Source organism: Carassius gibelio, chromosome B11 (assembly GCF_023724105.1).
Source record: "Carassius gibelio isolate Cgi1373 ecotype wild population from Czech Republic chromosome B11, carGib1.2-hapl.c, whole genome shotgun sequence".
Lineage (NCBI taxonomy): Eukaryota > Metazoa > Chordata > Actinopteri > Cypriniformes > Cyprinidae > Carassius > Carassius gibelio.
The window spans coordinates 15,496,589-15,509,841 of record NC_068406.1 but is presented as its reverse complement, the minus strand read 5'-3'; the positions used below and the strand labels follow the sequence as shown (position 1 = coordinate 15,509,841).

At 35.9% G+C, this 13,253-nt stretch overlaps 1 protein-coding gene across 2 annotated transcripts in view; it reads left to right on the top strand.

Annotated features, from left to right (window-relative positions):
- The window catches only part of fbln2 (fibulin 2), a 48,314-nt gene that overhangs the window by 25,888 nt on the left and 9,173 nt on the right, over positions 1-13,253 (top strand). The window contains exons 7-14 of one of the 2 annotated variants that reach the window (XM_052569157.1): positions 491-601; positions 2,164-2,265; positions 3,890-4,030; positions 7,060-7,194; positions 9,421-9,558; positions 9,732-9,875; positions 10,981-11,109; positions 11,614-11,739. In XM_052569157.1, the coding sequence (XP_052425117.1) occupies positions 491-601; positions 2,164-2,265; positions 3,890-4,030; positions 7,060-7,194; positions 9,421-9,558; positions 9,732-9,875; positions 10,981-11,109; positions 11,614-11,739 (1,026 nt within the window). The remainder of the gene's footprint in view (positions 1-490; positions 602-2,163; positions 2,266-3,889; positions 4,031-7,059; positions 7,195-9,420; positions 9,559-9,731; positions 9,876-10,980; positions 11,110-11,613; positions 11,740-13,253) is intronic. The other variant, XM_052569158.1, reaches the window with a different exon arrangement.

Genomic DNA, 13,253 nt, shown 5'->3' with positions numbered 1-13,253 from the left:
ATCCCTAGATTGTAGTGATAGGCTGATAGAGCAGTCAACCTTACTTTTGCCTGACTCACTGCAGTTTGTAATTATTTGTCTTGTTTCCCTGGTTATACGGCCAAACCCTAACAACACCAAGGCATGATGGGATTGTCATTATATGTCAATATTGTTTTAGTGTCTCTGGTGACATGGACGTGTTGATAGAGATCGTGTTGTGCTTCTCCAGTGTGAAACACTACTCATGATCTCATGTCAGGAGTGAACTAATGATACACCACAAGTAACTTCTCTCCAGCTACCTTCAGCTGACTTTAGGAATGGTAGGAATTCTGATGACAAGATATATGTTGGCAAATGACACAAATCAAAGCGCTTTCCATAATTTCTCATCTGGTCATGATTAAATGTTGGAGAGAATGTTGGCAGTTTCTCTTCCAAAAATACCATCTGACGGGATGCAGAATTGAAAAGAATGACTCACTGCTTTCTCTCGCTTTTTTCACAGAGAACAAGGAGGAGGACAACAGAGTTAGTGAGGAAGACAGGCTGATAACTGTACCTCCAGCAAGACAAGAAGCTACCACTCAAACCCTGGTCTTACATAACCCATGTGCTGGTGTGTGGTAGACAATTTAGCAGTGCATTATCTACTCTCTTGGGAATATAAAAAATACTTTTAGGCCCTGTTTACACCTGGTATTAGGCTGATGACTAGTGGATGATGCTAGATACAGTTGTGAATGGGGTGTAAAACACACTCACTCACTCACACACATACACACACACACACACACATATTAGGGCTATTAAGCGATTAAAAATTTTACATGATGTGGCGATTCATTAATCCAATTAATTATACATTAATTTATCTAATAAATGTGCTAAATGAACAGCCCTAATATATATATATATATATATATATATATATATATATATATATATATATATATATATATATATATGTATAAAAATACTGGTTTATTTTTTTAGCTTCATTCATGATGGAAAAAAAAAATTATGCAAATGTTTTGTGGTTGGCAGAACTCAGAATCCTCTACTTGAAATGAAGTGGTTTTCGATCAGCAGCCAGTCTGTTAGTCACGTCTTGGCATAATGGGTTGTTTTGATGTGCGCATACCATTATTCTCTCAATTGTCATGAGACTGACACAGTATTTCAATGATCTGTGAAATGCTGGCACCATGACAGAGAAATAAATTCCAGATCATGAACTGTAGCCTCACAGGTACTGTATGGTTGATCTGATGTTCTGCACTACAAATGTTATCTTAATTGAAACATGCTTAACAGAGGAGAAAAAAAAAAAAATTATTTCCTCCTCATACAGCAAGCCATCCAGAAGATATAGCACTTTACAAGATAAGTCTATACGCCACAAAGTTTAATGTATAGCTGGTTTGGGAATGATGGTAGACATTTAAGGACTTGAGCATCTGGAGTATCAATCAGTGCGATGATCTGGATGTATCTGGGCGACTCATTAAGTCATGCTGATTACAGTTTCATTTTTTTACTAAATCTGTTAGTCCCATAAAGAAGGTACACACTCAGCCTGATATCTGGGCTCTTGCTTCTATAAATAAAACTAAAACTAAAGCAAAAAAATAATATAAACTGAAATAAAAAATATAAATACGAAGTATTTCACGTAGCTGCCAAAGCATCACTGCTCATTAACACACTAAAATAACCAAAACTGCAAAAAATTGTAAAACCTAAAGAATATATACTGTGTGTGTGTGTGTGTGTGTGTGCGCGTGTGTTTATATATATATTCAATTCAATTGAAAAAATAGAAATAAAACTAAGTTAAAATGCTATTATAAACTATAATCGTATATACATTTTATTTTATATATTATATTATTTTATTTTTTTCATGACAATTAACCACCCTCTCACACATCCTTGAAAAGTCAGAAAATTTTACAAAACTTTTCTTTTCAGATTTGAGGTATCAATCATGTCTGTAGCACAAATTATGCAACTTTTAATAATTAGGCTTAGGGGGTTGTTTATATAAAAAAAAAGTATATATATTTTTAAGTTTGAACAATAATAACAGTGATCATTGGCGTAGTACAGTATGTATAATTTAATGTATAAAAAAGAAATGTGAAAGATGCATTAACTGAATTTTGCTGTGGTCTGCAGGTAATGGGCCTTGTTCTCAGCAGTGTTCTGCGGTTAGGGGATTGGCCCAATGTTCCTGTTTCCCGGGATTCTCTCTGATGCCCGATGGACACACTTGTGAAGGTAGAGTACTCTAAATTGGTCCAAAACTACACATACACAAGCTCTTCTCAATGCAGCTGTCAGAAAACACTGATAAAACTCTCATACCAGACTAACCAATCCCTTATTGGATTGAATCACTCATTCACATGTATAGCAGTTATACCCAAAGGATTATGACAAGAGATTTTTCATGGCCTAAACATCACAGTCTTACCTGAGGACCTGCTTCCTTCAGCTTCACTGATCCACAACCTTTTACTCTCCTTCAAACCTGACTATAATAATAAACAGTGACCTCAGCCCTGGGTTCGACAGCTCCGCTCTCTCACAATACATCTTTCTGTCTGCTCTGACACTTTTTACTGAGGGTGCTAGTGAAATGGCCATTCGCAGCTGTTACTATAAACCAGATCCGAAACACAATATTTTGTTTGTGGATAATTATTTATTTCATTTACAGTATATAGTACAGAGTGTGTATATATATATATATATTTATGGTACGGTAAAAATGTAATGTAATATGTACTTAAATATAATAAAATAATTAAATGCAAGTAAGAAACATTCACTGAAAGTAATGTAAAAATTAAAAATAAAAATTTGTTTAATCAAAAAAAATATTCTCTTTTCAAGTTTATCGAAGAAATGTTTGTTTTTTATGGATTTTTTTTATTTTTTAGATTTTTATTTTACTGTAAAATTCTGATACTGATAAATTCATTTAGATTTATTACTTTTTACTACAATCTACTTTAATTACTATCTGAAAAGCAGCAGTCGTAAAGAACAGAATGAATTGCACAGTGTACCAACTTTTAACTTCTACAGCAAATGTAGAAGTAACTAGCCATTTTCAGCTCATTTTGAATTACTGTGATGTTCGACAGCAATTAATATTGTTTATTGGATTAAAACATAAACTGCCTAGAGGCACAACATGATTGTCAAATTGTACTTTATGTTCACCTTGATTCAAGAGACATAAGCTGTAAATCAGGGCAGGTTTTGCACGTGAGAACAGTTTAAGGGATGATATAATGAAAGGGTAGTTTTCACTGCTGAATTATCTCTGTATTTCAAGAGTTTATTTCTCTCTCTCTTTCCGTGTCTCTCCGTCAAAGCGTTCCCATATGCTGAATGCGGGTGGGCAGAGACCTTGATTTCATTTTGGCAGAAACAAAATCAAGCTTGACTGGCTTTGCTGGAGCCAAAGACTTAAGTCACACTCTACAGGAAACTGGATGGATTTTTTTTTAAATGAAATGTTTTAGTGTTAACTTTCATTCAATTTATGATCAACATTTACACTTTCAAATGCAAGCTCAAAATACGAGACTATGGATATCCTCCCCGGAGTTTCTCTAACATCTGTTTCTTTTTTTAAGCCATATCCATGTGGTAAATATTAAGCGTTATAGAATCAGAAAGCCAGACATGCATGCGATTTTGCCACGAAGAAAACCTACTTCAAACAACAATAAAATGGTTGATTAATTGAGAGCAAACCTCACTATTAGAAACAAAACCTGATCTGATCTCACACCTCATAAAATGCTAATAGGACTTTATGATGGTGGAGGTGGCGTGTATGTGTTATGTGTGTGCTCTTTCTTCAACTAAACTGTTATGTGTATCATAGATGTGAATGAATGCACGAACGACAGACACAATTGCTCTCGGGACGAGGTGTGTGTGAACCTGGAGGGCTCCTACCAGTGTGTGATGCTGAATGAGATGTGCGATGAGGGCTTTATTCACAACCAGAATAGAGATTGTGTGGGTAAGAGGTTTCAACTGGCACTGTGAGAGCGTTTCAGCTCACTGTTGGGCCATGTTTGTCCAGCGCTTGCCCAGATAAACACTCACTAACACTCAAGAAGGAAATACCAAAGCTCATCAGCATGCTCTTACAACTAGCACAAATTCATATGGTTGCATTATGGGTATTATGTTTGCTCAGAATTCTCACCAGAAGCTCCGGGGCCTCTCCGAATTTGTGTTGCCTTTCTCCAGACATAACCAAAACATAGCAGGCATTAGTGGTTAGCATACACAGATGTCTCAATCTATTACAAAACAGTTTGATTCTTCAGGTGGTTTATGGGTGTTTTGGATCGGCTTCTAAACAGAGCTAGGCAGAGAAGTGTTGGTGTAGGCTTTGAAAATTACTTTTTACATGTTTACTGTTTTTAATGGTGTTGTTAGGTTCAAAAGTATTGATAATAATTCTAATGAGCATGCATGTTAAACATATGCTCTTAAAGGAACAGTGCTCCAAAAATGAAAGTACTGTCACTATTTAGTCATTTTTAATTGATAAATCCCACCCTTCTTTTTATATTATTATTTATTTATATATTACTATTAGTGTTATACTCGAATATATAATCTATTGTTCAATACTTGAATGCATTTATAAGTAATTATTTTATATTTTATATATAATTTTATTTAGATGTATTACTTCTCAGTACTCCCACAATAAAAATATGCAAATGTGTTTGCATGTCCATAATTTTATTTTAGTATTATTTATATCCTATTATAATATTTATTAACATTAGCTTTATCAGATACATTAGTATTTATAATAATTAGCTCTATTTTTTACATTTTCAGTTTTCATTTCAAATTGTTTATGCTTTAGTAATTTAATTTGAGAAACACTTGTTTTCCCTTATAGTTTTTTTTATTACTATTTAGCTTTTATTTTACTTCAATTTTAGTACTTAGACTTATTTCAGCTAATTTTTTTGTTTTCTAATATTTATATTTTACATTTACATGCTTTTATCTAAAGTGAACAAAAGCAATTTGTAAAAAAATCCATAATATTTGTAGTATACAGTATATTGTTTCAGATTTATATAATAATAAAAATAAATAAATAAAAAACAGCTAAAACAACAACACTGACTTATAAATAAATGCAGGAATTTAAACAAAAGGTGAACCCGAGCTTGCAACCATCTTGGGCGGTCATCATCACCCTCTCATCTTAACCCCTATCAATCACACCAGAAATAATGATGACAGAACTATCAATCATACCAAAAATAATGTTGACAGGCTATAATCCTGATAGCTTGCACTGCAGTCACATCCCTTTGCAATATAACTAACCCACTCCCCTTTGCCTCCAGTCTACAGAAATGCATTATTCATCCCATACATATCCTCTAATGCATTTCAGAGCGCCGCATTTTGAAGGCTATTCACCATATTGTTATGATAAAGCAAATTTTTTGAATAACTGCCACTGCTTGTGTATGTTGATGAGGCAGCTTGTTGACACTTTTGTGCTGGATGCAAGACAGAGTGCAAGAGGGTGTCAGATATGCTTTCTGTGTGACTTTTGGGGCTAAATATCATGCACATAAAACACAGAGATCTCACTCACCTGGCAACTAAAGTGTGGACCTTTAAATGTGTTCTGTCATCATATACTTACATTTATGTCATTCCAAACCTGTATAACCTTTTTCCCTGTATAACATAAAATAGTAAAAAAAAAAAAGAATAGAAAAACAACAGAGACATGATATAATGGTGAGTAAATGAGGTGATTTTAAATTTAGGCTGAACTATGTCCTCTTGTCATGTAAACTGTAATAAATAGTTGTAATTTTACTGTAACAAATGCTACAGTAAAAACCTTGTTAACTCCATAAACTGTAAAAACACTATATGATGAAAAGTTATAAATGATTTAACACTGCATTGTAATGTTATTGTTACTTAAAATAAAATAAAATGTATAAATTACTTGTAATAATAAACAAGAACATACATTTACAAGAAATTATTTGTTTGTAAAGAAATATGTGCCACCCAATAATCTAGTCTTTCTATTTATATACTGTATATATGTATGTATATATCAGTCTTTCTATTTATATGTATGTGTATATACATATATATATATATATATGTGTGTGTGTGTGTGTGTGTGTGTGTGTGTGTGTGTGTGTGTGTATGTATATATATATATATATATATATATATATATATATATATATATATATATATATATATATATATATATATATATATATATACATACATAAATAGACATACATATAATTGTAGCTGTCTTTATACTACACAGTGACTATTATTGTGTGGTTCATAATGTGTGGTGGCTGTCATTCAACAACACTGTACCTAAAACACTAGTTTTTCTTTCATCCTGGAAGTGCATGTCCAAATAACGTTCAAACATTCAAATTCAGTGTTCTCTGGATGCTGTTACCAGCTGTTATGTGGAACAGATAAGGTAGCATGTGCTGCTTTTTTCTCTCTCGTCTTAATGTGGCTAGGAGAAAGCACAAACATTTCCAGTCAGTCCCATGGAATTATTTATTCTGGCAACAACATGACAGATTGAAGCCTTTTCTTGGCCTACAAATCAGCCATTGTCTAAGCCTCTAGTAATTATTTTCTCCTCTCTCTGGGCCACGTTGCTTTCCAATCTTGTTTAGTCTTTTTTTCAACTTAGTCCAGAGTTATTGCCTTTAATAAATCTGGCCAACTGAAGATCTTGACAGTTCGCAACAGCGCCAGAGCTAAAGAATGTGAAGCAAAATGTCTTATGTGTGCCATGGCTAATGGAAACACACAACGGTATCTTTTTTTTTTTTTTTTTTTTTTTTTACACTGCTGTCTCGCCTGCTTGCTTCTCCATCAGCTTCAGATTCGTCATTCCGGGTTTTTGTGGATGTACTGTACTCTTCATTTGTGTCCCTGGCCCTATGTGAGGATGTTACACTTTGGAGATCAGGAAAATAACGCTGTGATTTTGCTTTGCAGATGTGAATGAGTGTGTGACGAACACGCACACCTGCCAGGCCGACGAGCGCTGCGTGAACACGGTAGGAGGGTTTGTGTGCGAGAGGCAGATCTTATGTTCGAGCGGTTACCAGCTGAGGAATGGAGTATGTGAAGGTGGGTACAATATCAACAAATGCTCACATGTACACACGCACATAACACACATGCAACATTTTGTTTTCCTAATTTACCTACATTTTATCTAATTTTAATGAATGACACTTTTAGTATTTTAAGGAATAAATAAGGGAAAAAACTTTTATTAAAAACTTTTACATCCGTTATACCAAAAATGACACACTTAAGCTTTAATTTCACTAAAAGTCCACATTGCATTGTTGTTATTAATTAAAGTATGTTCAGAGTTACATCTACTGTACGTGAAACTTTTACATGTACACTTTTACATCAAATCAGCAGAAACATGGCAACAGTCCAACTCTCCCCCAGCTATCGTTGCTATCCGGTGATGCATATGGACAAAATCAATAACAAACGGTCTTCCGTCTTTGTCAGGGTCCTCTAGCCCACACTACTTCAGAGATCTCGGCCCATTGTCTTCATTATCTAAACACACCACCGTTACCGCTGTAGAGAAGAACCAGTAACTATGCATCAATCTTTACAGTAAAATGTTCATTTTGTAGGCCTTCACAGTTCGAAAGAGGCCACAGCTGACTCGCTCGCCAACAATGAAAGCATCCCGCACTCTGTTTTTACACAAAGCAGATGCCTAGACACATCTTACAATTGCCTTTGAACAGGGAAAACTTTGCAAGAGTCTCTGATTCTTGTCAGGACTTGGCCTGGTGCATGCTAATAAGTGTGGAGGGATTATAATCATCATAAGAGACAGAATGGGAATAGTGTATTTTAACTAATTGCAGACATTGGAGCGTTGAAAATAAATGCTCTGTTCTATAGTGCAGGTGTAGGATTGGAAAGACCACCCTAAGCCTGAGATTAAGAGCTCACTAATATTTTTTTTATTTTTCAGTTTATTTTTGCTAGCACAAGGTTGGGGGTTCGATTCCCCGGGAACACATGATAGGTAAAAATTGATAGCCTGAATGCACTGTAAGTCGCTTTGTATAAAAGCATCTGCTAAATGCATCAATTTAATTTAATTTTTTAATTTATTAAAGTAAATCAAAAACACACAGCATGATCAGTGCTTGAACAAATGACTCATTATGAGCTGATTCTTTTTTTTTGTGAATCAAAACATCTTTGTTCATTTCAGTGAATCAAAAACATACAGCGTGACTAGTACAGTCTGATTCACAAACAAATGATTCATTATAAGCCAGTACTTTTTATTGAATCAAAAACAATACAGCAGGACTGTTTGATTTCTGAACAAAAGGCTCATTATGAGTGGACTCTTTTTTTGTGAATCAAAACATAAGCACGACCATGCTCTGATTCCCGAACATATTACTATTATGTGCTGACTTTTTTTAGTGAATCAACAACAGACAGTGTGACCAGTGCAGCCGATTCATGAACAAATGACTCATTACGCACTGATTCTTTTTTGTGAAAAAAAATCTCCATGAAAAATTTAATCCGATACCTGAACAAATCACTTTTATGAGCTGGTTCCTTTTAGTGAATCAAAAACACACACTGAATGACCAGTGCAATGTGATTCATGAACAAAAGAGTCTTTTAAGCGGATTCCTTTTTTAATGAATAAATGATGAATGCATGGTAATTCCCAAATGATTGACTGTTATGATTCTTATGGTTATTTTAATGACTGAGTTCAAAAAGTTTGAATCCTTCATTGTACTTTCCATCATTTGACTCATTTACTGAGCTGCAGGTTATTATTGCTTTCAGTCATGTCTATATCAAAATGAAGAAAGTTTTATGTCAGTACCATTAACAAGTTGCGAAATACAAAATCATTTAGCTTTTACTTTTAATAGCATGCAATTGTGGATGACTAATGATAAATAGGGTTTGATCCTGTAAGATCATCTGCCTTCAAGTGTGAGCATGCTTTCCCGGCCGGTTATTGAGCCACAGTGCCACCTACTGTGAAGTTTTAGCTTGTAATTGAGTACTGTTGTGATCTGTCCAAACTCATCTCCTCCATCAAGATGTCTCAGATGAGCTCAGTCTATTCATTATGTTGCCATGCTTGCCAAATTTGTCGAGATTTGCAGATTTTCCTGAAGGTTTTAAGAGAGGAAACTTAATTTGTTTGGACCTTATAACAGCATCATCCTCAAAAGCAAAACAAATCTATCCGAGCAGGAACCCGACAGGGTGGCGTCTTGCGGTCCGGTGCACTGACCTGTTTTGACATCTGGTGCACTCTTTCTGTTTTAGACATTGATGAGTGTGTTATGCGAACCCATAACTGTGGGATGGGCTTCCAGTGCCAGAATACTGATGGCTCCTTCAAGTGTAACCCAAAGCAACGCTGCCTCACAGGCTTCTCTCAGGACTCACACGGCAACTGCATTGGTAAGACACGGAAGAGCTAGCTTCAGAGTCACTCAATGCCCCCTAGTGGACAAATGCCATAGAATACAAAATCAGTAAAGACACTTTTATGAACATTTTTACAAGAAAGTGCATATTTGTTTCATTTTCCTTCTATTTTTATGACTTTGGGGCTGTCTCTCTCTTTATTTTAGATATTGATGAATGCAGCAGTGTGAGTGAACCATGTACGACTGGCTTTAACTGCATAAATACTGTGGGCTCTTACACCTGTCAGCGCAAGATTATCACGTGCAATCGGGGTTACCATTCCAGCCCTGATGGAGCAAGATGTATTGGTGAGTATGCACATAAATATACACAACTATACCTGAAACTCAGACATCTTTTTAGTTTTTAATCAACCATTATTATATAAGTTCAAAAGTTTCGGATCAAAGTTTTTAAAGAATGCAATACAGTTATTTAGCAAGAATTCATTAAAGATTTTTAATCTTACAAAAGTTTTTTTCTTTTTTTTTCTTTAAATAAATCCTGTTATTTTGAACATTCTATTTATTAAAGAATTCTGAATCCATGCATCACAGTTTACACAAAAATATAAGCAAGGACAACTGTTGCCAACACTGATAATAGGACATGTTTATTGATCACCAAATTAGCATATTGGAATGATTTCTGAAGGATCATGTGACACTGAAGACTAAAGTAATGATGCTGAAAATTCAGCTTTGCCATCACAGAAATGCCATTTTAAAATGTGTTAAAGAGACAGATTGGATTTGTACATTTTAAATTGTAATAATATTTCTCATTATTGCTGTTTTTACTGTGTCTTTGAATATGTATATACATACATATATATACCTACATACATACATACATATACACACACACACACACACACACACACACACACACACATACATATATATATATACATATATATATATATATATATATATATATATATATATATATATATATATATATATATATATATATATATATATATATAGATATATATATATATATATATATATATATATATACACACACACACACACACACACACACACACACACGCTATGTATAGAACTTTGTATTTTATTATTTTACTATATTTGATGGTTTGAATGATTTTTTACCAAACATTTCTTCTGAAATTTGGCTTGACAAAAGAAAGTTCTACTTGTTTAAGCAACGTACTGTACCTAGGGAATACTGTGGTAATACCATGGTAAATGATGGTAATACCATGCTCAAAAAATACCAAGCTACTATGATACATGTCCAAAAAAGCTGTTTAAACCACGTACAAACAATAATGAATTATGAAAACCACACTAGTAGCATGGTAGCTATGTTTTGTTACCATTTCGGTTAGCATATATGCTAACAGAGTTTGAAAGAACTATTAAAACTGTTGAATATGTACTACAGATGTAGATGAATGTCAGATGGGCACCCACCGCTGTGGAGAGGGCCAAATCTGTCACAACCTGCCCGGCAGCTACCGCTGTGACTGCCAAACCGGCTACCAGTACGACGCCATTCGCAAGCTCTGTCTGGGTGTGTATTAACAGATGCATCGACACACGCAACAATACACAGCCAAACCACACATAACAAGAACGTCACTTCAAAAATGACCTTACAAAATACTATGCAATACAAGAGGATGTTTTTCAACATTAGCATTAGCATTTGTGGCACAGACAGACTAACTTCTGACCTCAAACACGTTCAAGTTTCAGCCATTTTTTGAAGTAACTTAAACTACATCTGCGAAATAAAGCACTTGAAGGGCATACAAAAAGTTTGGATACCGTGACTGAATTACCCAAAGGATGTTGTCTTCTCTGTGGTTAGCCAAACTAACAGCATGCATATAGATGAAGCTGACAGCAGCTCATGCTCAATAGAGCGTGCAGATTATCCTAATCTCTTATCTCTTCTGCTCCTATAGCAAAGTGAAAGAAGACAGCAAGGCAGGGGGGGGAGAGAAAGAGATGCTCCCCAGACTACAGTATGTTTGTAAACTAACACAGTTCTCTGCATCTTTTCTGCTGGCAGATGTAAATGAGTGTTGGCGGTACCCGGGCCGTCTCTGTGCCCAGACCTGTGATAACACGCCGGGCTCCTACCAGTGCTCCTGTACCACTGGCTTCTCCCTGGCCTTTGATGGCAAGAACTGTGAAGGTACATCCATTTGCACTAGCACAATTGAACACGGATCAGTTCTGCCTGCGAAGAATGTGCTGTGTTCTGACAGTATGAATGTTCTTTCTTTCCAATTAAAGTGATACACGAATAGAGTGCAAAGCAAAAATAGACAAGTGAGTTGTCAGCTGAAGAGTTTTCTAGGGGACCGGAGCACACTTTTTTTTTGTTTTGTTTACTAGTTCCATCATGGCCAGATTCATTCATTTATTCAGAGTTTGTTTCAAGGAATTTGTGGCTGACATAGCCTGATGCTGTGTTCACACCAAACGCGAATAGAGCGTCAAATTCGCGTCTACCGCGCCTAGTTTGCCGCTTGACCATTTTGAGATCATTCGCTTCATTCGCGCGAGTAATTCGCTTCATTCGCGCGTGGAATTAATTTCACAACAGACGCGAATTCGCGTCATGGGGGGGCTTCTGCCAGCTGAGTTCACGCAGCATTTTCAACCGCCATTTTTGTTCGGATAATGTTCAAAATATTACTGTTATTGTGGCATGAAATGTAGTTTTTAAAGTATTTCAGGCGAGAATGTAGTTGTTTAAAACTCAAATATGCGGTTTATTTATAATGACAGCGTCTATTTAAAAAATGTGTTTCGCCGATCTCGGAGATGAGCTCCATGCGATCAGCGGGAGCTCCGTCATCATGTATCCGCCGAGAGTAGCCTTACCTCGGCTAGATCTTCTGACATTTGCCGCTGGCTCTGATGTGTCTTTAGTGGTTCAAGATAAAATATAATTCGTTTGGGGTAAAATGAAACGTTTCTTATCTTTGGCCTATATTAAATTTATCTATTAATATGTTTTATATATATATATAGGTCATTTTTATTCCTGTCTCTATAGAAATATGAACTTTTGTCATATAGCTCCGGTTGACTGCTCACTGACAACATCTGTCGTTCCTCCTTGTTGAATGAGTGGAGAAGGGTATTCCTGCACAACTGGAGGCTGAAGGAACACACTGTTGAATGAGTGACTTCTAGCAGGCTCCTGATTGGTTAACGCGGCGCGAATTGACGCCAAAGTTCAAATTTTTCAACTCGGGCGGCAGACGCGAATTCGCGTCAAACGCTAAATGCACAAAAAGCACCATTCGCGCTTAACGCGCGTTTCGCGCGAAGCGCTCTATTCGCGCGTCAATTCGCGTCATTCGCGCGAACTAGACGCGCGAATGAGGCGAATTCGCGTCTTCCGCGCCGCGCTTAACGCCCCATTCGCGCCGCGAGACCTCCAGACGCGCGTAAACGCGCCTTTGCATTGACTTAACATTGAAATCATTCGCGCCAGACGCTCTATTCGCGTTTGGTGTGAACACAGCATGAGAACTATTCATGAGGTGACTTATACTTTGGTTTCAGAGGGACAACAGTTTTCGTAGTTTAATATGATCATTTAATTAAAAATAAAATTTACTCAGTTTGAGGGAAAAATGAAAACCAAATTGAATATGAAAACCTGATGGTCATGTTCTCCAGCATGAACTGAGA